This window comes from Engystomops pustulosus, chromosome 5 (genome assembly GCF_040894005.1).
Source record: "Engystomops pustulosus chromosome 5, aEngPut4.maternal, whole genome shotgun sequence".
In the NCBI taxonomy this organism is placed as follows: Eukaryota; Metazoa; Chordata; class Amphibia; order Anura; family Leptodactylidae; genus Engystomops; species Engystomops pustulosus.
In genome coordinates this window covers 158391752-158413951 of record NC_092415.1, presented here as the reverse complement: position 1 = coordinate 158413951, position 22200 = coordinate 158391752, and the positions used below count along the sequence as shown (strand labels likewise).

Below are 22200 nucleotides of genomic sequence, written 5' to 3'. Positions count from 1 at the left end.
ACCTTTCTTCATCTAATAAAATCTCTGCACAGAAAAGGAAACAATTTACATTGATTCTCTGCCTGGTATCCAGGCAAAGAGCCCAGCGAGTCGAGGTGGGCGTATACATAAGTGCGAGTCTGGCAGCTTGTTCACACCTCCTTTCCCTACGTCATACAACAGCCAGATGACGTAGGGAAAGTAGGTGTAAGCAAGACTCAGACTCGCACATATGTATACACCCACCTCGACTCGCTGGGCTCTCTGCCTAGATACCAGGCAAAGAATCAATGTTAATTTTTTCCTTTTCTGAGCAGAGATTTTATTAGATGAAGAAAGGTTGCAGTTATGCTATAAGGGCTCTAAGGGAACCTGCCGCAACTTATTTTTTCAAACAGTGGTGACAGCTTCCCTTTAACATTATTAACCTTAATAACATTAGACTTACTGTATTGTCTTTCACCAGAAGGGCACAGCACTGTATCCCAGCCATTAACATTTTATGAGGATTCCACGCTACTGAATCAGCCCTATTTGAAAATAGATATTGATATTTTCAAAAACATTTTCACTCAACTGCATTTTCTCGAGAATAAAAATCTTTACAAACCTGCTGATACCATGTAGCAGTTTTCTGTATTTTCGAGACAAAAGTGCTGATCCTCCCCAAGATCCCTAAAAAATATTCATACAATTTGAAAATAGAATAAAATTTATACATAAATAATAACTAACTGGAGCCTCTTGATGTATCGGGCTGCGCAGGAGGAACTGAGACTTTATATCTATTTTAGTTATTTAGTTAGCTATTTCTATTATGGTTTAGGCTACCGATACAATTGCACAGTTTTCTCCACATAAATCCATTTTTTGCATCTATTTACTTTATCCATTAATCTGAAATGTTTAAACAGTATCAGATCCATCCCTTTCTCTAATATAGTATGTCTCCTAGAAATCCCAATACCCTACTGTATCCCAATAGTAGACGTTTTGCCATGCTTTACATTAGACATGTATGACAAATGTTTTATAAATCTGGATTTACTCTCTTTTAATAGGAATGGTTCCTAACAAACCTTCTACTAACTTACATCAACATGAAACCAAAGATTATACTTCTCACAGATATCTGCAATACCATCCAAGGGATCAAAAGCTCCTAACACTGTGGTGCCAGATGTGGCAGCAACAAGGAATGGCACAGCTCCCTGCAAAAATGTAAAAAAAAAAATATATTATACATTTTCATCTCAGAAGACATGCAAAGATGTATATTTGTTTACTTTTACTTATTTTTCGTTGATTATGATAGTGATTATGTTGCAAGACACTTAAGCCAATCATTGACCCCAGCTATCACATCTGAGAATATAGATTGCTTGGGACAGCAATTGGGATTTTTTAGAATCTTACAAGATGCTTTAAACTTTCTGCAGATTTTGTAGGTGACTCCAACTTCCTAAAATACAATCTAGCAATAGACTAGCAAAAACCTCTGTGCTTCACTCTACATTCTTAATGAAGCCATGTTGAGTCTACTCATCCCTATTAACCACATAACGCAAAAAGACCTTTCTGTACATCCTGTTGAGTAGGGGGGAGTATAAAGCGGGCTCACAGGTTGAGCCCTCTTTACACTCCCCAGGTGTTTGCTTCACAATAAAGCTAACAACGATCACGGTTGTCAACCCTTTGCTCGCTGCTGGCATAGCTAATTGTGCTAATTGCACATTGTGATGTATGAGTAGTATGGCAGTATATGGTAGGATCAATCAGACAACCTAGGTTTAAAGTACCCTAGGGGGTCTAAAAATAGAAAAAATAAAAATAAAAAAAGGTTAAAATATATAATAACTTAAACGTATATATATATATATATATATATATATATATATATATATATATACATGGTTTTTCACTGCATTTAACCCTGTAACAGAAAATAGTGCCCACATTCGCAAATGGCAAGTTTTTGCCATTTTATAAAAAATATTTAAAATTATATAAAAGTAATCAAAAGGTCACACAGACCTAAAAATGGTAGCATTGAAAACATCATCAAAAGTCACAAAAGTGACTCCACCCATAGCTCTGTACACCAAAGTTATTAGCGCCAGAATATGGCAAAATGAAGAATTTATTTTTTGTAGAGGAGGTTTTCATTTTTGGAAATGTATGGAAACATTATAAAACCTATATAAATTTGTTATCTCCATGATTGTACTAATTCAAAGAATGAAGTAGACATGTCATTTGGGGAGCTCAATGAAAGCTATAAAATTCAAGCCCACAAAAAAAATGGAGCAAATGTGTTATTTCATCATTTTCACTTCATGTGGAATTTTTTTCCCGCTTCCCAGTACACGGCATGGAATAATAAATACCATCAATATGAACTGCAATTTATTATGCAGAAAACAAGCCATCACAAAGCTCTTTACATGAAAAAATAAAAAACTTATATATTTTTGAAGGTGGGGAGTGAAAAATAAAAACGCAAAAAACGAAAAAGGGCCTGGTTCTTAAGGGGTTTAAGACAGTTTTATTTGTTTATTATGAGTTTTTGTACATTTTATTGGTGGAGAAATATTCTGTAGCGTGCGTCAAAACCGAAATGCATGTGAATATATAAGTATACAGTAGTCTATTATATGTCACAACTTTTGCCTGATTATTTTCAATCCATAATAAAAAAAATCTCTATGGGGCTGATATAACACGGTTGCACACCATTTCTCTGGCATTGAACCAGTTTTGTTTTTACACTCTTTTGCACACTTTCTTCATGCTCCATCGGACTCCAGACACACGGATTTAGTTTTTGCACATCTTATTTTGAATACAGGCGGTCCCCTACTTAAGAACACTCGACTTACATACGACCTCTAGTTACAAACGGACCTCTGTATGTTGGTAATTTACTGTACTTTAGCCCTAGGCTACAATAATCAGCTGTAACAGTTATCAAAGGTGTCTGTAATGAAGCTTTATTGTTAATTCTGGTTCTTATGACAACCCAACATTTTTAAAATCCAATTGTCACAGAGACCAAAAAAGGTCTGGCTGGGTTTATAATGATAAAATATACAGTTCCGACTTACATACAAATTCAACTTAAGAACAAACCTACAGACCCTATTTTGTATGTAACCCGGGGACTGCCTGTATAGAGATTAGGGTAAAAAAGATGTCTGTTTTGTATTCTTACTAATGATATTTCAGCTGTGCACATCAAATGTTAGGGTGAGAATTGGGACCTTGGGAGAATTGGGAGAGTTTATTGCAAGTTATAAATTTTTTAGCTCAATAATATATAACTGTTATTTTTTAACTTACTTCTTCTTTTGCTTTCTGCACTTGTATTTCCAAGTCTTCGGGTATCATTTTTCCTCTAGATAAAAACAAAAGTATAACACAAATGAACAAATGCCCAATAGAAATAGATGTAAACACAACATAATCTTAAAAAGAATATAGCACAATAGCAATGAAGGTAAATTATTTTTGTACTACAGTAAACAAAAGCCAAAATAATAAAAAAAGGTCATAAAAGACAATCACAAATATGTAAAGATGATAGCTGTAAATCATAAAAGAAGGCTCCAAAATCAAAAATGAAAACTATATTTGTACTTGGGTGTACAAAATCATCACAGAAAATATAAAAAAGTCAGAAGTTTATAAAGATCATATAAAATAGGAACTTTATTGATGATAAAGCCTACAAAGCATTGAAAAGAATCATTTTGAAGCCTAACTACACACAATCACAGTGGGGCTGAATTACTCAAGGTGTAAATTTAATTTACAACCTTATGCTGTTCCAGATTTATGCTGGATGATACATCTGTGTTGAAGACTCAGAACTTTGCAAGTCATAATTGTTGGCTTAGTTTATCACTTCATGACTGCACACTTCCTCGTAAAGACACGCCTTTTCGTTAGATTATGCACTTTTTTACTAAATTGTAATAAAAGAGTTTGGAAACTGTCTAAAACCTGTATAAGACAAGTTATTTTTAGATTCATTGTTCACATTCCAGTGTATTATCTGTTATTTTAATTAGTTCTACATCTTTATCTTAGGTTTGTGGAAATGTATGGCTTGTACGGTTTTCTGGCGTACAAGCCATGAAAAAGATGCAATTTCTAGGGTACAATAAGGAATTGTGATTTTTCTTTTTACCTCTACACGACCCTCACACCAACTCTCAGTTATGTCAAGACTAAACACTACAGAACAATTAGATGTGCAAACACTACCATGACCAGAAACCTATGTACAGAAGGTCACTGAACAATCATAGTCGTAGAGCTAGAGAAAATACTAATAAAAAAAGGGTAGATTATCAAACACCCAAAACCATCATTAATAAAATGTTCACAACTGCATGAGGAAAAAAGAGAATGGGGGTCATTTACTAAGGGCCCGATTCACGTTTTCCCAACGTGTTACCCGAATATTTCCGATTTGCGCCGATTGTACCTGAATTGCCCCGGGATTTTGGCGCACGCGATCGGATTTTGGCGCATCGGCACCGGCATGCACGCAACGTAAATCGGGGGGCGTGGCCGAATGAAAACCCAACGTATTCGGAAAAACCGCCGCATTTAAAAACCGAAAATGTGTCGCTTGGGAAGCGCTTACCTTCACCTGGTCCAGCTCGGTGTATTCTGGCGCGTTCAGATGATTTTCAGCGCAGCAGCGCGCTGCTGGATCGCGAATGGGCCGGGTGAGTAATTCTGCCCCAATATGTCACAACATCGTGAGGAGAAAATCCTGATAAATGTACCATAATTGTCAGCTTATTTGAGTCAATGGGTTTCCCTTGGGATCCATTGTTGTTTGTACAGAAAAAAGGCAGATCTGTCTTTATTGTTTGGATGGATGAAAAAAATGGAAACATGAATATTCATGCAATATCTTAAAACTATACCTTCAGCATTGTAGTGACACAACTAAAGACCAAGGAGTACAATTAAAACTTCCAAAACTCAAATAAAATGTCAAATTTTTTATGGGCTTTACCATGTAACATTTCTAAACATTACTATATGGGCGAAACCAGCTAAACTGGAATAACATATATTATGTTGTGAATGATGGCAACATAATATTACTAGAAATTCATTTAATGAAGGTTCTCCAGGCTGCCAATATTGTATATTATATACATTATAAAAAGATTAAAAAATAAATAAATATACATATATATATATACTAAATGCTGTATGTAATGACCCAGAGCCGTAGCCGCTTAGTAGATTCGGGATGCTGTGCACCGGCATGGTGACTGGTGTTTAACACGTCAATCTTAATAAATTCCACCCTCTACTATACCTCCGGTCTGTAACTTTCCAAATATATTGTAAACATATGACTAAGGAATAATTCAATCTGACAATTCAAATAAGATTATCATCTGCATGAAGTTGTGAAAGGTTCATTAATTGATTTCTTATTAAACAGTCTCTAGCTAATGTCTGAGATAGAGTAATTAGGTAGTGAGCCATACTGGGGACACAAATTGATGTGAATGGTGACAGTATCTTTGTACAATAATGTAAAATACATTTCTTTTACTGAAGATAAGCAACAATAATACATCCAAAAAAAATTGTCATCTATGTAAATTTACATTTTATAAGGTTTGGCTACTGCTCAATATTTTTGTGTTTTTATTTCATTTTATTTTAATAATCTTTTCATTTTGCTCTTGCTCAGTTTTTTTAGCACTTTTAAGTCCAGTGCCAGTAATGTACTATATTTTCCTGATTATTGATCACTTATCAGCTCCTATTATAGCAAACCGCATGGTGGTATAAACTCTATACCTTCCACCTTCCCTATGGTGTAAGAGCAGTCTTTGCTACGCTAGAGGAACCCACTTCTTACTAGTCCTCAATCTTCCCATTTCACCCTACTACTGCTAATATTGGTTCTTCTCTATCTATGCACTTTGCTACAACCTGCTATGAGTTTTGAGTGAAGATGTGGCAATAAGATCAAATGCTAAAAAGAACAGTAAGTAGATTAGGGGAAATTTATGGTCATAATTTCTTACTAAAATTCATAAAGTTCCATCTGACCAAGGCCTACTTGTTCTGGCCTACCTCAATCCCTAATTTGCTTGGCCTTCTTGTTTTCTTTAATATGATGAGTATAGCTAGAATTTACAATCTTTTTTGCATAACCAAACTGTGGGGCAAAAAAAAAGGAGGCTTCGCCTCCTCGTGTGTATAGTACCAGCCAGTCAGTGTGCGGTACCACGCCGCGGTATTGGGTGGAGATGCCTTTGTCTCCAATGCTTCTCTAACTCGTAATAATTGCATGCTATTAGCCATTCCAGCGCAATTCAGCCTGACTCCTTAGTGCCCTAGTGATATATACACATAAAGGGACAGTATACAACAACAGAAAAGATTAATAATTCAGAGGGGGACCTTTTCCTGTTGATTCATCCCAGGTTGCTACCTAAGACTGTGATAAAGTGTGGCAGTACAAAGGATGCCTTACAAAGGATATCTGATTAGTGGGAGATACCATATGTCTTTTAATTAATTAATAAAAGTTACCGGTATATTTTATTTTTTCACTCTCACAGCTTTTCCTTTTCCCTTTACCTCTTTCTCTAAAATCTTATAACATTTGGGGTAGGTTAAGTTGGAGGACTACAGTATTGTACAACTGACAGTTTATTTGCAGTGTGCATATGTATTGGCCATATATAACAAATCACAATATTAATTACTTTGTTCCCAGTTAGTTTTATTACTGCACATTTTTCATCTGTGCGGTTTAAGATGGTGACTATATTTTGGCACCGAGACAGATCTCTCAGAGAAGTGCTGGGAATCTATGCATATGATTACATTTACACAAAGAACAATGTTAAAGCCCTGTTAAAGAATGTGGCCTTGTAGTATTCATAGGGATGCCGTTTTGTTTACTAGTCAGCACACTTTTGTCAGACTGTGCATGTTTTTCTAGGCTAAAACAGCTTGCACAGGTATTTAAGAAGTGTATTCTTGACTGATTCGGACTGAGCATGTATTTAACTTGCAAATTGTATCACACATCATATGTTAAAGATGCACCACAAAAAAGATGGCTAACTCTGTCGGGAAAGCCACAGATTCATGATTTCTGGCGCACAATCTTAGTGAATCACCGCACCCAGCATTACTCACGGAAATAGCACTGTAAGTGCAGTTTCCGAATTTCTAAGTAAATGTGACCCATTAAGTAACCTTGTACACATAATAGTATGTTCACATTTTATTTGAATTAGAGAAATAGGATCATCTGAATAATACCAGTTCTATTCTATTTGAACTGGGGCTTCATTGGTCTACCAGAGGTGGCGATCTTGAGAGTCCACCACCCATCAATAAAATCCTGATGTAGGATATATCATCAATAAGATCTAATAACCCATAATAATAATTTGTGACCTATGTCAACCTATAAAAAATTTACCACAATTAAGATTGGGCAATTTACATCTAAGAGAGCTTGTCTTCTGATGAATCTTTGAGGCCCATCATAAAGTGTTATTGGAGGATACTCTGGAAATATTTCGGGACCAAGCAAGCTCGATCTTAAAAATAGATATATTCTTATTGTGATCCTCCATAGGTCGTAAATCAAGTATGCTTGTCCAAATGCAGGGAGTCCTTACTGTTTAGGATAAGGGTAGTCTTCCTATCCCTAATAAGGGTAGTCATCCTATCCCTAACTTATTTGGGTAAAATTCAGCACCAAGAGACAGGCTACAACACATAGCACAGTCCTTCCTGGATCTTCACTGCAAGGAAATATCTCTGTGTAGGAAAGTTTAACCCATAAAATGTCACATTCAAGCTTGATCGCAGCAGCTAAGGAAAAAGACAGATTGAAGAGGGTTCCCTCGGTTGCCCCCACCGATTCCATCGGTACATTCATGGGGTGTCTGTGGAATCCCTATGGGATCACTTATAGGATCAAAGTGTTCACTATACAACTTGATACATTCCTTGAAGGTTGTAGTTTTCTAAATTATGTAATCTGTTGGATCTCTACAACTCTGAAATCAGGGGCTCTGTCATGGTTCTAAAAAAAATCTAATCCAGCAAAATCTACCTCCAAAATTCCCATCTGAATACCAAACATCACTTTACATTCACATGAGGGATATTGTGGATTACATTTATTTAAATCAGATTGTGAAAATAATTCAACACTGGGGGTTATTTTAGAGCTTCTAAGCCAGATAACTGACATAGCAGCTGTGAAATAATCGCAAATGCCTGGTGATTCACCAGCTCCTGTGGATTATTTCACCCTTTACGCCAGCTCCCTGCCAGGTAGGTGTGGAGGGGCATGAAGTGGGGCCAAAGGGTGGCGAAAGGGCCGGGGCGCTCACATGCTGCAGAATATTTCTATGTCAGGTAGGACCTGGCATAGAAAAAGTGCTGAACAGCCAGCCACCAGATACAGCAAGAAGCCTAGACTAAAGATGTATCGGGCAGCGCAGGAAGGAATGTGACATTATTATACGCTTCTACACCAGAGCCGACATATGGTAAATAACTCCTAAAAAAATTAAATCATTAAATTTAATATAAATAAATTTTTTTATCATTTATATGGACTTGGCAGGGAGGACAGAAACTTTGCTCAATATGAGAGATGAAAAAAGCTGAAAATATAGACTTAGAATCTTTTTTCTTTAAAAAGATTATGACATGCAAAATGTATTATCACCTGCACTACTCATTTCTCAAATGTTTTTAAAAAGTTCCTCGTTAAATATCATTCTGCACAATTTCTTGACTAATAAACTATTTCTCTTTTTGACAAATGAATTCCAACTCAATGATAATTGAAAATGCAAACGACAATCCAACTCCCATTCTTTTTGAGGCAAGTATCTGTCAAGAATCTGCTTATAAAGCATGTGAACGACACTTTGTAAAATTGCAAACACTTTGTTTAATTAAAAAAATGAAAGTTTAAATTACGTATCCACTTACTGATCATCAGCCTTAACAAAATACACATTGTGTGTGCCAATACCAAGGAAAGCAGCTGCCTTCTTCATGGAGTAGTGACACTGTTGAAAACAAAATAATGACTGTACATACAGATGGAAAATTAACAGAAAGATTTCAGGTTGTCTAACGCAAATAAAAAAAAATCAGATTTCTGAAAAAAGCAAGTATACATAATGAACAATGATTTGTGTATTATGAATAACTGGTACTTGGGCAACATGAATGATCTCCAAAATTGTCTCCAAGAGTGAAAACCACTGGGGGAGATGTATCAATCTGGTTAATCCAGAAATCTGCAAATGAAAATGCCCAGCGCCACATTTACTGAAGGTTTAAGACCATTTTCATGATGTTTTCTGACGCCTCTAAAGAGGGGCATGTCATCTGTAAAAGGGGATGTGGTCACGCCAGAAAATTCAATCTGTGCCCCATAATTTCGATATCGTGGTGCAGCAAACTAGACCAAATAATAGAAGGTGCAAAGTACGATTGACAGTCTTATACTGCACCAGATTAATCATCCGTGTGTTTAGAACTGTTTAGTTCTACTCTGCACTGGTTTATAAAACTACACATTAATACATCTCTTCCATTGAGTCCAGTCTGATAAACTTAGTAGATATCAACTTATAAAATACATTGATTGGATTATTATATCCTTCAGCATATCGCTCGTTTCCTGCCAGCAGACATTGACTAATAAACCACTACTAGTATGTTATCAAGCAGATTAGCACCTTCCAGGTCATGTTTTTAAGGCTCAGTACGGTGGCATCATCCAGAAGTAAGATGTAAGTTGGTTGGTGAGTGATGTCAATTACAGAAGAGGGGGTATTCTGATATGGGGAGAGCTTGAATTCAGTTCTAAGCATTTTCTAGATGATTCCACCACACTGGGCTACAAAATCAATATGATCTTAAAGACTTTAAGCTGCTTAACAACATACTGGTGGTGGTTTTTTGCACAATGTTTTCAGCAAAAATGTCTCAATTATGGACATGCAACTTTGTGTATAGAAAAGTACATCAGACCAGTCAAAGTTCTGATAAATCCGCTCCTCCGTATTAGAGATCATTTCAAGACCACCCACTGGACTCAAAGCACAAAATAAGCAGCTGTTTAACTAAAAAGAAAATACTAGCTATGCTGTATCTTTTACTAGAAAAACATTTTCATGCAGATTGTATCTGCAATGACATAATACCGAGTATCCCTCTAATATTCCAACTTTGCTTTTTTGTATGAACGAGTGTGTACCCTTAACCCCTAGGGGACACAGCCTATTTTGGCCTTAAGGACGCGGTCCCATTTTTCAAATCTGACCTGTGTCACTATAAGTGGTTATAGCTTTGGAACGCTATGAGATATCCAGGGGATTTTGAGATTGTTTTCTCGTGACACATTGTACTTCAAATTAGTTTAAAAATTTGGATGAAATCTTTTGCGTTTAGTTATGAAAAAAAACAAAATTTGGCAAAAATTTTGAAAAATTCTTTATTTTCAACGTTCTAAATTCTCTACTTTTGATGCAGACAGTCATAGCACCCAAATAAATTCATAACTTACATTTCCCAAATGTCTGCTTTATGTTGGCATGGTTTTTTAAGATTCCACATATTTTACTAGAATGTTATGAGGCTCAGAATTTGGGTGCCATTTTTCACATTTTTTGTAAAATCGCCAAAACCCGTATTTAGATGGACCTGCTCAACTTCTAATTGACACTGAGAGGCCTAAATAATAGCAAGACGCGTAAATTACCCCATTGTGGAAACTACACCCCTCAACGTATGAAAAACTACTTTTAAGAAGTTTGTTAACCCTTTACGTGTTTTATAGGGGTTAAAACAAAATGGAGGTGCAGTCTGCAAATTGTAATATTTTTTCACAATACACTCATTTTGGGTGGAAAATTAAACATTTAAAATGGATTAAATTAAAAAAGGCTCCACAAAGTTTGATACCCAATTTCTCCCGAGTACACGGATACTCTATATGTGGTGGTAACTTCTGTATGGGCGCACGGCCGGGCATAGAAGGGAAGGAGGCGCCATCCAAATCAGATTTGCTATGTCACATTGTACAGGCTATAATTTTTTTCTTTTTTTTTAATGTGGACATATAGGGACTTATTTCTTTTGCCACATGAGATGCACTTTTCTGGTATGTAATTTTGGGGCATCTACAGCTAATTGGTGAGATTTAATTAACTCTTTGTTGGTGGAGGAAATGAAAATCATCAATTTTTAGGAAAATTTTTATGTGTTTTTTATTTGGCCGTTAACCATACCATAAAAATAGTATATTATTTTTATTCTATGGGTCGCCACGATTATGAAAATACTTCATTTATATATATTTTTTATTTTTTACCATTTTTACTGAATAAAAAGTAATTTGGCAAAATTGTTGTTAATTTTAGCATCACCGTCTTTCATATGTATAACTTTTTTATTTTTCACCTCACAAATCTGTTTAAGGGCTTATTTTTTGCAAGAATGATAGCTCTTTTTATTGGTCTTATTTTAGATTGCGTAACTTTTTAAAATCACTTTTTTTAGAGCATTTTTAAAGGGCATTAATAAAAAATCATCTTTTTCAGAGAGAGTTTTTTTAGGTTGTTTTTTACGGGGTTCACTTTGCGGATCTAATAACAATTCTGTTTTATTATACAGATTGTTACGGACGCAGGGATACCAAATATGTGGGGGTTTTGTGTATTTTATTCAATTGTACTGAATAAAAACTAATTTGGAGAAAATCTTATTCATTTTAGCATCACCATCTTTTCATATGCATAACTTTTTTATTTTTTGGCTGACAAATCTGGTTAGGGGCTTATTTTTTGCGAGAACAGTTGTTCTTTTTAGTGGGCTTATTTTAGAGTGCATAAAATTTTTAAAATCACTTTTTAGAGCATTTTTTATAGGGTATTAATTAAAAATTATCTTTTTTCGGAACGTTTTTTGCGTTTTTTTCCTCCGGCGTTTACCGTGCGGGTCCAGTAACAATTCTGTTTTATTATGCAGATTGTTACGGACGCGGCAATACCAAATATGCAGGGTTTTTTTGTGTTTTTATGTTTTTTATACTTTATTAAGTTTTTTATGGGAAAGTGACATTTTAGGGGCTTATATTTTATGTATTTATTTTTTATTTATTATAATGTGTAGTGTTAACTGTTTTTGCATTTTTTTTTACTTATACATACTTGAACTTAAACCAGTGATGCTCTGATCACTGGTTTAAGTTCAATACACTGCTCTACAATACTATTTTATTGTAGAGCAGTGTAAACTGTCTGAGCAAGCTTGCGCATGCTCAGACAGTTTACAGCCAGACCCGGAAGGGGTCTGGCTGCCATGGAGACCGGGCAGCTCCGGGGCACATGCCAGTCCTCGGAGCTGCCCGGAAGAGGATCGGATCCCCCGGTAAGCGGCACGGGGGATCCGATCCACAGCAGGAACACCCTTACACGCCGCGGTCATGCTTGACCGCGGCGTGTAAGGGGTTAACACCCGCGATCGGAGCCGGCTCCGATCGCGGGTGTTACAGCGCGGTGTCAGCTGTGATAGACAGCTGACAGCCGCTGCTTCTAGTACCGGCTCCGTTCGTGAGCCGGTCCCAGAAGCTAGACGTTATACTACGTCCCGGTGCGCTAAGCATCTAGCCCCGGGGACGTAGTATAACGTCGTGGTGCGCCTAGGGGTTAAAGGGCACCTGTCAGCAGAAATTGACCTAATATACCTCTACCAGTATTTTGTCAAACTGATTAAAACTTTCCAGATCATGTTTCATTCTTGGCCCAGCGCGGTAGCATCATCCAGAAAATCAACTTTGAAGTGAGATGTAAAATGGTTGTACAAAGTCACGGAGGTGGAGATGTTAGGACTACAGTAAATCTTTCTCTACATCAGAAAGCCCCCTCTGCTGTGATTGGCTTCCTGCACTAGACTTCAGGAGAGCCATTTACATATGTCCCAACTACTCCAGAGATTCACTGCTAAAGACTCTGCCTACTTGACTTTAACCAATTTAAATCTCGCTTCAAAGTTGATTTTAAGGATGATCCACCATGCTAGTCCATGAAAGAACATCATGTGAAAGTTATTTTGCTGCTTACTAACATATTGGTAGTAGTCTATTATGGTCAATGTTGCTGACAGTTTCCCTTTAAAGGTGCATCCTGTGTGTGTTTTCCTATTAATCACTAGCAAAATTCAAAGGGTTGTTTCAGTCTTGTTTCCAGTGTTGGCTGCTGTTTCTTCTTCATTTGCAGGGCATTGGGTGAAGTCAGCAGAGACATCGTGTTCATTCCAGTTAATCTTATGCTTATATATGATTGAGGTAACATGTCATTTGTACCAAAGTCAAAACTGAGCCCTGTAAATGACCACAGTGGTTACTTTTCATGTACTGTCCTGGATAAAATTGCTGACATCACTCAATGCCAGGTCATGAGATAAATACCAATATCTGCTATTGAAAAGGGAAATATAGGGAGATCCAACAAAAACATTTGACAAAAAGCTTGAACTAACATAGATTGTCACAGCTTTATTTCACGGTTCTCTAGAAAAGGGGAACCAGATATAGCTGTATTTTGGGTGTGACAAAAATACCACTTCATCCTTAAAAAATGTATTTGAATTAATTCTTGTCCCCTTTTCTAGATTCTTCACAATGGAAAAAAAATTGGAAAAAGGCTGAATTCTTCAAACATTTAGCCTGAAATACAAGTTTTTGTGAAAGAGTTTAAGAACATCTTTCAGAATATATCTTATGCATATGTGCGCTTTTGAATATTCTAAAATAAGTCTAATTCCCACTGATTTATAATAGAATAATAGATTTTTGTATTCTCCAGATAAGCCAATATAGTTGGTAATAAATTGGTCTCTCCAGATTTGTCATAGAGCTGAATGAAAGAATGTTAATTACAAAGGGATTGTTTACCAAGGTTTTGTTTTAATTCTCTCCCAAATGATTCTATAAACCATTTTTCACAATCAAAAAAAAAATCAATCTCTTTAAATTTCACAGACTGGGCTGTTAGCTGCATGAAATATTTAATACCACTGCCGTGCATCCACCAGCGTCTTCTAAATTACCACTTAAATAATAAATCTCTCTTTTTCTTAACTTTGTGCTTTTTCTTTTCTCTACCCATGTCTGTGCGCTTGTTATCCATTTTCATAGAAACGTTAATCACTTAAAAATGGGAAGATTTAATATACATTTACATGAAATGAATTATTTATACATTGACTTAAATTAATCAGTTCAGGCTGCATAATATCCATTTTGACAATTGTTTAATGGACTCATGAGTTCTTTTGACAATTGCATATGCTATCAAAACTAACCTACTGGGGATGCACCTTCTGGACCGTTACTTATTGGGAAAAAAATCTAATAATTCGAAAAAGGCCGTGGAAAAGAGATCCATGTGTGTGACTTTAATTTAAAGTATATTGAAATTATGAAAACAACTAAGGCTCCCGAAAGATGGAAAAGAATGAAGTTTTGCCTCAATGATTTTACACATTCAAATCAAAGTAGAAAAGTTTTTTTTAATGTGAAAGGACCTATTTTGATTGTATGAAATCGATTTCCCCTTTGGTAAATTTGAATCCTTGTGTTGTTAAAGCATAACTGTAAAGTTAATAAAGTTTCTCCTATAGCTGAAGACTAACATTTTTTTCAATATAAAGTAATTAACTTATTGTAGCTGTTTCTCCACTAAGTATCTGCCTCTCTTATCCTCAGTATCCTTTGCCAAGCATTTTTATCAATAAGGACCGTCATAAGAGTAACACTACAAACCTGAGGGTCGGGAAAGGATGAGAAGGTGGAGCTACGCAGTGTCCTTCTCCATCTCTGCTCAGTGATTATTGCTCTGCTTTTATGTTCGGACACACAATGCACCTTCCTCCTGCAGCTTCCCATTTTAATAATCTAGTGTGCACAGAATATCATCCATAAATCTGCTCTGCAAACCACCTCCATCTCTCTACAAGGCTAGGATAGGATAAGCACGACAGTCTGATACACAGGATGCAGACTATTTACTTCTGTGTGCGCTATGTCTCCTCCATTCTCTGTACTCCACAATCCTCAATGGAATGAAAGAAGAGTGATATCTAAAAAGCCTGGCTAATCCATCCATCATATCTGTGTGCAATAAATATGTGGAGCGGTCACTGTAACTACAATGCATATTTCTATTGATGTGAGGATGTAATGACATTGAATGTATATGTCAGGTTAGGGTCACATCTGTTTTGAACAGCAGTAACCCTGAAGAGATGATTCAGTCTGAGATTTAATCTCCCGATTGTAGTGAGATGAGCGCTCATCCTTATTGGAAAGCCGCTCTGGCCTCAGTGCTCTAAGTTGATGTCACAACTAGAAAGAAGCATCAGGAGAAACCAGAGAGAACATTATGAAAAGAGCAGATAGATATATCTGGATAGATCTCAGGCTAGGAAGAAGCCAGCGGTATGATATAGATATTGAAGGATTTGTAGTCAAAGACTCTATTGTAGCAGTGCTAAAACTATATTTGGCCAGGGAATTTCCGAGTTACTCTTTAAAGGGGTATTCTCGTCTGGGCATTCGCATCCAGATTCATTAATCTGCCATATATAAACACTTCTTCAATTAGATGTCATTAAAAAAATTTACCTGTGTGAAGATAATTTTTCATAAATGTAGCCATATGGTCCCTCAGTAACAACCCTGTGTCCTTGGATATGGCCACCTCTGCAGGAGAGATTGCACAAAGAAACAAAAAGTTTTTGTATATGAAATGTCTGGGAGTTACTGCATGTCCCACAGCCGTCCTGTGGTAATGATTGCTGAAGCCAGGTGGTCAGGCAGGACTCATTAGCGCACGTCTGGCCACCGCTGCCAAAATGTGAGGTGGTCGTATCCGTGGAAGCTATCTCGTTTCTAAGGGACAACATGGCTGCATTTATGAGAAATGAATTAAATTAAAATGGCAAATGAATATAAATTTAAATGCCCAGATGGGAATACCCCTTTAAGTTTTAATGAAAACATTGAAATTACTACAGGTGGCCTCTTGTTGATTGCCCCATCAAAGAGACATATGCCGGTTCAAAATCCCAACCTGTCATAGAAGCCCAGTTTCATATTTTTTCTATGTTGCCCAACAATATAAAAAGGAACATTTTTTGTGTTTTACGAAGCTGATCATCCCATGCCACTCATTCCAGGATATCTAAAGTCAAGAGAAAGGTTAAAGGGGTTTGACAGGTTTAAAATAATGATGACCTATCATTAGATAGAGGATTAATATTAAATTGGTAGGGGTCCAACAGAATGGATTGCAACGGCCTTTGGAGCTAAAATAAAAACAGAAAGTGGATTTGAAACTCTAGCTCCATTTTTTGTATAGTCAGCCCCAGTAACAACAGTCAAGCTATTTTTCACTTTAAAATGTAGTTCTACCAGAAATTTGTAATATACTCCTCCTAAATAAAATAAATTGCCATGTCCACCAAATCTGAAGGCTTTCTGTGCTAGTTAACAAATTAGACAACAAATATTGTCATTAGTCATTAACCAATGTGCATATATTCTAATAGGACATCCTGCCTGAAGAGGGGGCTTTATAGCCATGTAACCTCCTTATAAGGGAAATATAAATTCAATCTATTTGAATTTTTACCAAATATTAAAAAAATTTATGACCTTTGAAGGTAAGTTAAAAAAAATACTAAAAATAACAACGGCAAATTGATTAAGTAATATCTTTCACAATTAACTCAAATTCCTTACAGTAAATACACATGACATTTTCTATGACAGTATGAAAAGAACTCATTTTGGTCATGAAAAGGTTTTTGATTAGTTTACTGCTTCCGTCTGATTTTTCAGACACAGTACATTGCAATGAATGTTGTAATGCCACCGGGGCTTTCCTGACCTTTCAAAATGATTTCAGTGCAACTAATATCAATGTCCAACAAAGTAGACAAACTTATAGCATACAACTGTATTAGTCAGTATTGAATGGGGATTATAAGCTTCAGAGTACATCTGGTGATTTGGAAAAAATGTTATTTAAAAGCCAAAACAATGCGCTTTAAAACCTGGATCCTATATTTAGTATCTAGGTGGGACCCATACCCATTACATACGTATGGGATGTTCTGTGAATATGTACTACCAAAAATCCCTTTCAAAGTGAGTCTACCAGATTCCAAATGTTATTGCATTGTAATGCCTTATTTTGTTTGTATATCTCCCCCATAATCTGTACAGCGTTGCAGATTATGGAGTTACCATCAAAATAAAGATTTATTATTATTCTTAATATACTTTATATCTTTGTGCAAAGTATATTATTGATGCATCAGGTGCCTCTTTTGTTTCTACATCTTTTTTCTATGGGGGAACATCAATCATTATTTAAAGGGGCAGCTCTGTGGAGCCCTGTTCCTCATTCAACCTTGCATCGCTGGGGACCTGGGTTCAAGTCCCAGGGTCAGCATCTGCAAAGAGTTTGTATGTTCTCTCTCCGTGTTTGCGTGGGTTTCCTCCGGTTTCCTCCCACACTCCAAAACATACTGGTAGGTTGATTAGGTTGGCAATCTTTGTGCAGCGCTGCGTAAGCTGTGTGCGTTATACGAATAAAGGAATTATTATTTTATTATTGTTATTAATTCAGAGAAGAACACAGTGGCCCAAAAAATATGCCTTCACTGATGGTTTACGGAGAACCAAATTTGCATAAAACTTTTTTTTCAAAAATGACGGATTGCCGAAGAACAAGAATATTATGTCTCTAAAGATTATATATTGTTCTACGCTGATTGGTAAAGCTGCTGGCAGACTCTACCCTCCCTTCGCTGAGTTATTTTATGTTGAAAAAAACATAGATTCACATTAGTTCGATGTTAATATGACCCATAATAAAACAAAAATTTACTTCTTTTGTTCTATACACATATTTAAAAGTGTAACATTATATTTTTATATATTTTATTCAAAGGCCTTTGAAAAACACATACCAGATGTGAAAAAGCATAATAGAAACAAAAAAAAGCCTAGTACTGTAAAGAGAGCAATAAGTGATAAAGATAAGGTGTTTAAGGAGCTAAAACGGGAAGGTAGTGATGAGGCATTACAGGATTATAGGTCTGCCCTACTCAATTTTGAGTTACTGCACTTTGCAGGTACACCACTATATTTGTCCAGATTTGGTTGCTAGTCTGGCTACTCGGGAAGACCAGTTCTAGCTGAATCATTACACTCCATTGGCGGCTTTCCTGTGTTTTTAGGTCTCGACATTATCCTTTTTGTTTGTCACTCTATTAATAGATTACTAATAAAAGTTACATTTTAATCTCCTGGATATGGTGCCTTTGGGTTGATTGATACCCCCTTTTGAATTTTCTATAATAACCTGCCTAGGAGAAATCCCTCTCCCCTCTTCTTCCACATAAAAGGTTAGTACATAAAATGAGACTGCAGGGACTAGGGGAAGATCTGTGTATATTTAAAAGCAATTGGCTTAAAGATAGAAAGCAGAGTGTCATCATTAATGGCACATTCTCAGATTGGGTTGACATTACCAGTGGAATGCCAAAGGGGACAGTATTGGCCCCCCTACTTTTTAATATTTTTATTAATGACCTTGTAGTGGGTTTACGCAGTCACGTTTCAATATTTGCAGATGCTACTAAGCAGTGTAAAGTAATTAATACTGAGGTCTATAGTGTAGCATTACAGATGGATTTATGGAAGCTGGAGGAATGGGCAAAGAAATGGTTGATGAGTTTTAATGTAGATAAACCTAAAGTAATACACTTGGGCCATAAAAACAAAAAGTATGATTATGTTCTAAATAGAGATGGGCGAATCAATTCTAACAATTCTAAATTAGTACAATTTCAGGAAAACTTTGATTCCTCATGAATCCAAAGTTTACACTGACTTGTGGGAACGAATTAAATTTTAAAAAAATTTTTTTCCCATTATTATCAAAATGGCCACAAGCACAACGTGTTACATGGGGCAGAGAACTCTGGGAAGAATAAAGGAACATGGTGGTACTGTTTCTCACTGTATGGGTGTAGTGTTCCTCACTGTATGGCTGTAGGGTTCCTCACTTTATGGCTGTAGTGTTCCTCACTCTATTCTTCACTGTGTGGAGGGAGTGCTCACTGAATGGCGGTAGTGGTCCTCACTGTATAGGGGTAGTGTCCCTCAATGTATGGCAGTAGTGTTCCTCACTGTATGGCGGTGGTGTTCCTCACTTTATGGCTGTAAAGAAATCTACCAAATGGGAGCAGTGCTTCTAATCCAAGCACACTAACATGTGGCTGCCGAAACAAGATCCGTTCTTCATTTAATTCCAATAGTTTAGTTTTTGAGAAAATCATCTTTTAAAATCAGGAGCTCTTGTGTATGTCACAGAAGCCCCTTCAAGCTCCATCATCTACTAATTATTAATGCCTCCATTTGGGGTTGCCCGCCTCCTTTCCTAATGGAGGCTGAAATAATTAGCATACAATGGAGCTAGAAGGGGCTTCTGTGGCATAGCCAGACTTGTTTGAATAATATTAAAAGACATTTTTATCAGAAACTAAGTTATCCAAAGCGAAAAGAAGAATGGATCAGGAATCACAAATCAGCATGTAAGTGTGCTTGGTTTAGGAGCACTGAATCCATGTGGTAAATTTACTTTAATGGGTTTTTCTGGCACCTGAAGTGAATAAGGGAAAAAGAGAAAAATCTATGATATTTACATTAGCATGAAGGTATAATTTCAATACCACAAAACAACTGCATTTTTAACAGTCTATTGCCAGACAGTTATGTAAACCTACCAGCACCAAGAATAAAAAATATGAAAGAGATGCAGAAATTAGAATACATCCATCTCTTCTACATTTAATACTAACTATATAATGATCTGTGGGGTCCCACAAATGTTCCCACATTTTTTTCATACAAGTAAAATTCCTCCATATCCCCTTCAGGTGGTAAAGTTTTGTCTCTCCTATACTTGGCTATTTGTGCTCTAATAATTGCACAAATTCTATTTCTAACCCAAATATTTTCTATTTAAATGTTTTCAGAACAAGGGATGGGGCTGGGCAAGGGTACATTTTTCTCATGCAAATGTTTGTAATCCATTTAAACCTTGGTTCCCATAATAAAGCCAGCACATGTGTAGTTGGGTACCAGGGGTGTCACATCCTTTCCAATATTTTCGTGAATAATTTGGATATACTTTAGCTGATTGGTATGTTTCTATGTGGCTTTTGCACAGTAAAGCTGTAGAAGAAGGTGTGTTTACTAGAGATGAGCGAACATGCTCGTCCGAGCTTGATGCTCGGTCGAGCATTAGGGTACTCGAAACTGCTCGTTACTCGGACGAATACTTCGCCCGCTCGAGAAAATGGCAGCTCCCGCCGTTTTGCTTTTTGGCGGCCAGAAACAGAGCCAATCACAAGCCAGGAGACTCTGCACTCCACCCAGCATGACGTGGTACCCTTACACGTCGATAGCAGTGGTTGGCTGGCCAGATCAGGTGACCCTGGGATAGACTAGCCGCTGGCCGCGCTGCTCGGATCATTCTGTCTCTGGATGCCGCTAGGGAGAGAGCTGCTGCTGCTCAGGGAAAGCGTTAGGGTGTTCTATTAGCTTACTGTTAGGCAGGAGTGATTCTCAAAGAACCCAACAGCCCTTCTTAGGGCTACAATAACGTTCTACTTTTTTTATTTTAATTTGCATCTTTTACCATTTTGTGAGGAATTAGCAGGGGGACTTGCTACCGTTGTGTTTAGCTCTTAGTGGCACACATATCCATAGCAAAGACCGAAGTGGGAAAATTCAGTAGGGGTTGGATTTCTATTAGGCAATAACTCAGTGTCATCTCATCTGGCATAGTACTGTGCTTCCTTTGATACTTGGCTAGAAAATAGCCATAGGAGAATAGTTACAAACAGCTTCTTGAAGCCTACAGTAGCGTTCTATATATTTGATTTCTGGTTGATCTGCTGGTGACTGTAGTTTCTGCAGTGCATGTACTTGCCAATTCTGAGCAATTTGTAGTGGGACTTGCGACCGCTGTGTTCTGCGCTTAGTGGCGCACATATCCATAGCAAAGGCTGAAGGGGCAAAATTCAGTAGGGGTTGGATTTCTATTAGGCAATAACTCAGTGTCATCTCATCTGGCATAGTACTGTGCTTCCTTTGATACTTGGCTAGAAAATAGCCATAGGAGAATACAAACAGCTTCTTGAAGCCTACAGTAGCGTTCTATATATTTGATTTCTGGTTGATCTGCTGGTGACTGTAGTTTCTGCAGTGCATGTACTTGCCAATTCTGAGCAATTTGTAGTGAGACTTGCGACCGCTGTGTTCTGCGCTTAGTGGCGCACATATCCATAGCAAAGGCTGAAGTGGCAAAATTCAGTAGGGGTTGGATTTCTATTAGGCAATAACTCAGTGTCATCTCATCTGGCATAGTACTGTGCTTCCTTTGATACTTGGCTAGAAAATAGCCATAGGAGAATACAAACAGCTTCTTGAAGCCTACAGTAGCGTTCTATATATTTGATTTCTGGTTGATCTGCTGGTGACTGTAGTTTCTGCAGTGCATGTACTTGCCAATTCTGAGCAATTTGTAGTGGGACTTGCGACCGCTGTGTTCTGCGCTTAGTGGCGCACATATCCATAGCAAAGGCTGAAGTGGCAAAATTCAGTAGGGGTTGGATTTCTATTAGGCAATAACTCAGTGTCATCTCATCTGGCATAGTACTGTGCTTCCTTTGATACTTGGCTAGAAAATAGCCATAGGAGAATACAAACAGCTTCTTGAAGCCTACAGTAGCGTTCTATATATTTGATTTCTGGTTGATCTGCTGGTGACTGTAGTTTCTGCAGTGCATGTACTTGCCAATTCTGAGCAATTTGTAGTGGGACTTGCGACCGCTGTGTTCTGCGCTTAGTGGCGCACATATCCATAGCAAAGGCTGAAGTGGCAAAATTCAGTAGGGGTTGGATTTCTATTAGGCAATAACTCAGTGTCATCTCATCTGGCATAGTACTGTGCTTCCTTTGATACTTGGCTAGAAAATAGCCATAGGAGAATACAAACAGCTTCTTGAAGCCTACAGTAGCGTTCTATATATTTGATT

The 22200-nt window shown here is 37.1% G+C and overlaps 1 protein-coding gene across 3 annotated transcripts in view; it reads right to left on the bottom strand.

Moving 5' to 3' along the window:
* The window catches only part of GADL1 (glutamate decarboxylase like 1), a 187157-nt gene that overhangs the window by 90788 nt on the left and 74169 nt on the right, over positions 1–22200 (bottom strand). For 2 of the 3 annotated variants that reach the window (XM_072153577.1, XM_072153576.1), the window contains 5 exons: positions 8998–9077; positions 3319–3373; positions 1074–1190; positions 590–654; positions 428–509 (listed from right to left, as the gene is read on the bottom strand). In XM_072153577.1, coding sequence (XP_072009678.1) covers positions 428–509; positions 590–654; positions 1074–1190; positions 3319–3373; positions 8998–9077 — 399 coding nt within the window. The remainder of the gene's footprint in view (positions 1–427; positions 510–589; positions 655–1073; positions 1191–3318; positions 3374–8997; positions 9078–22200) is intronic. The other variant, XM_072153578.1, reaches the window with a different exon arrangement.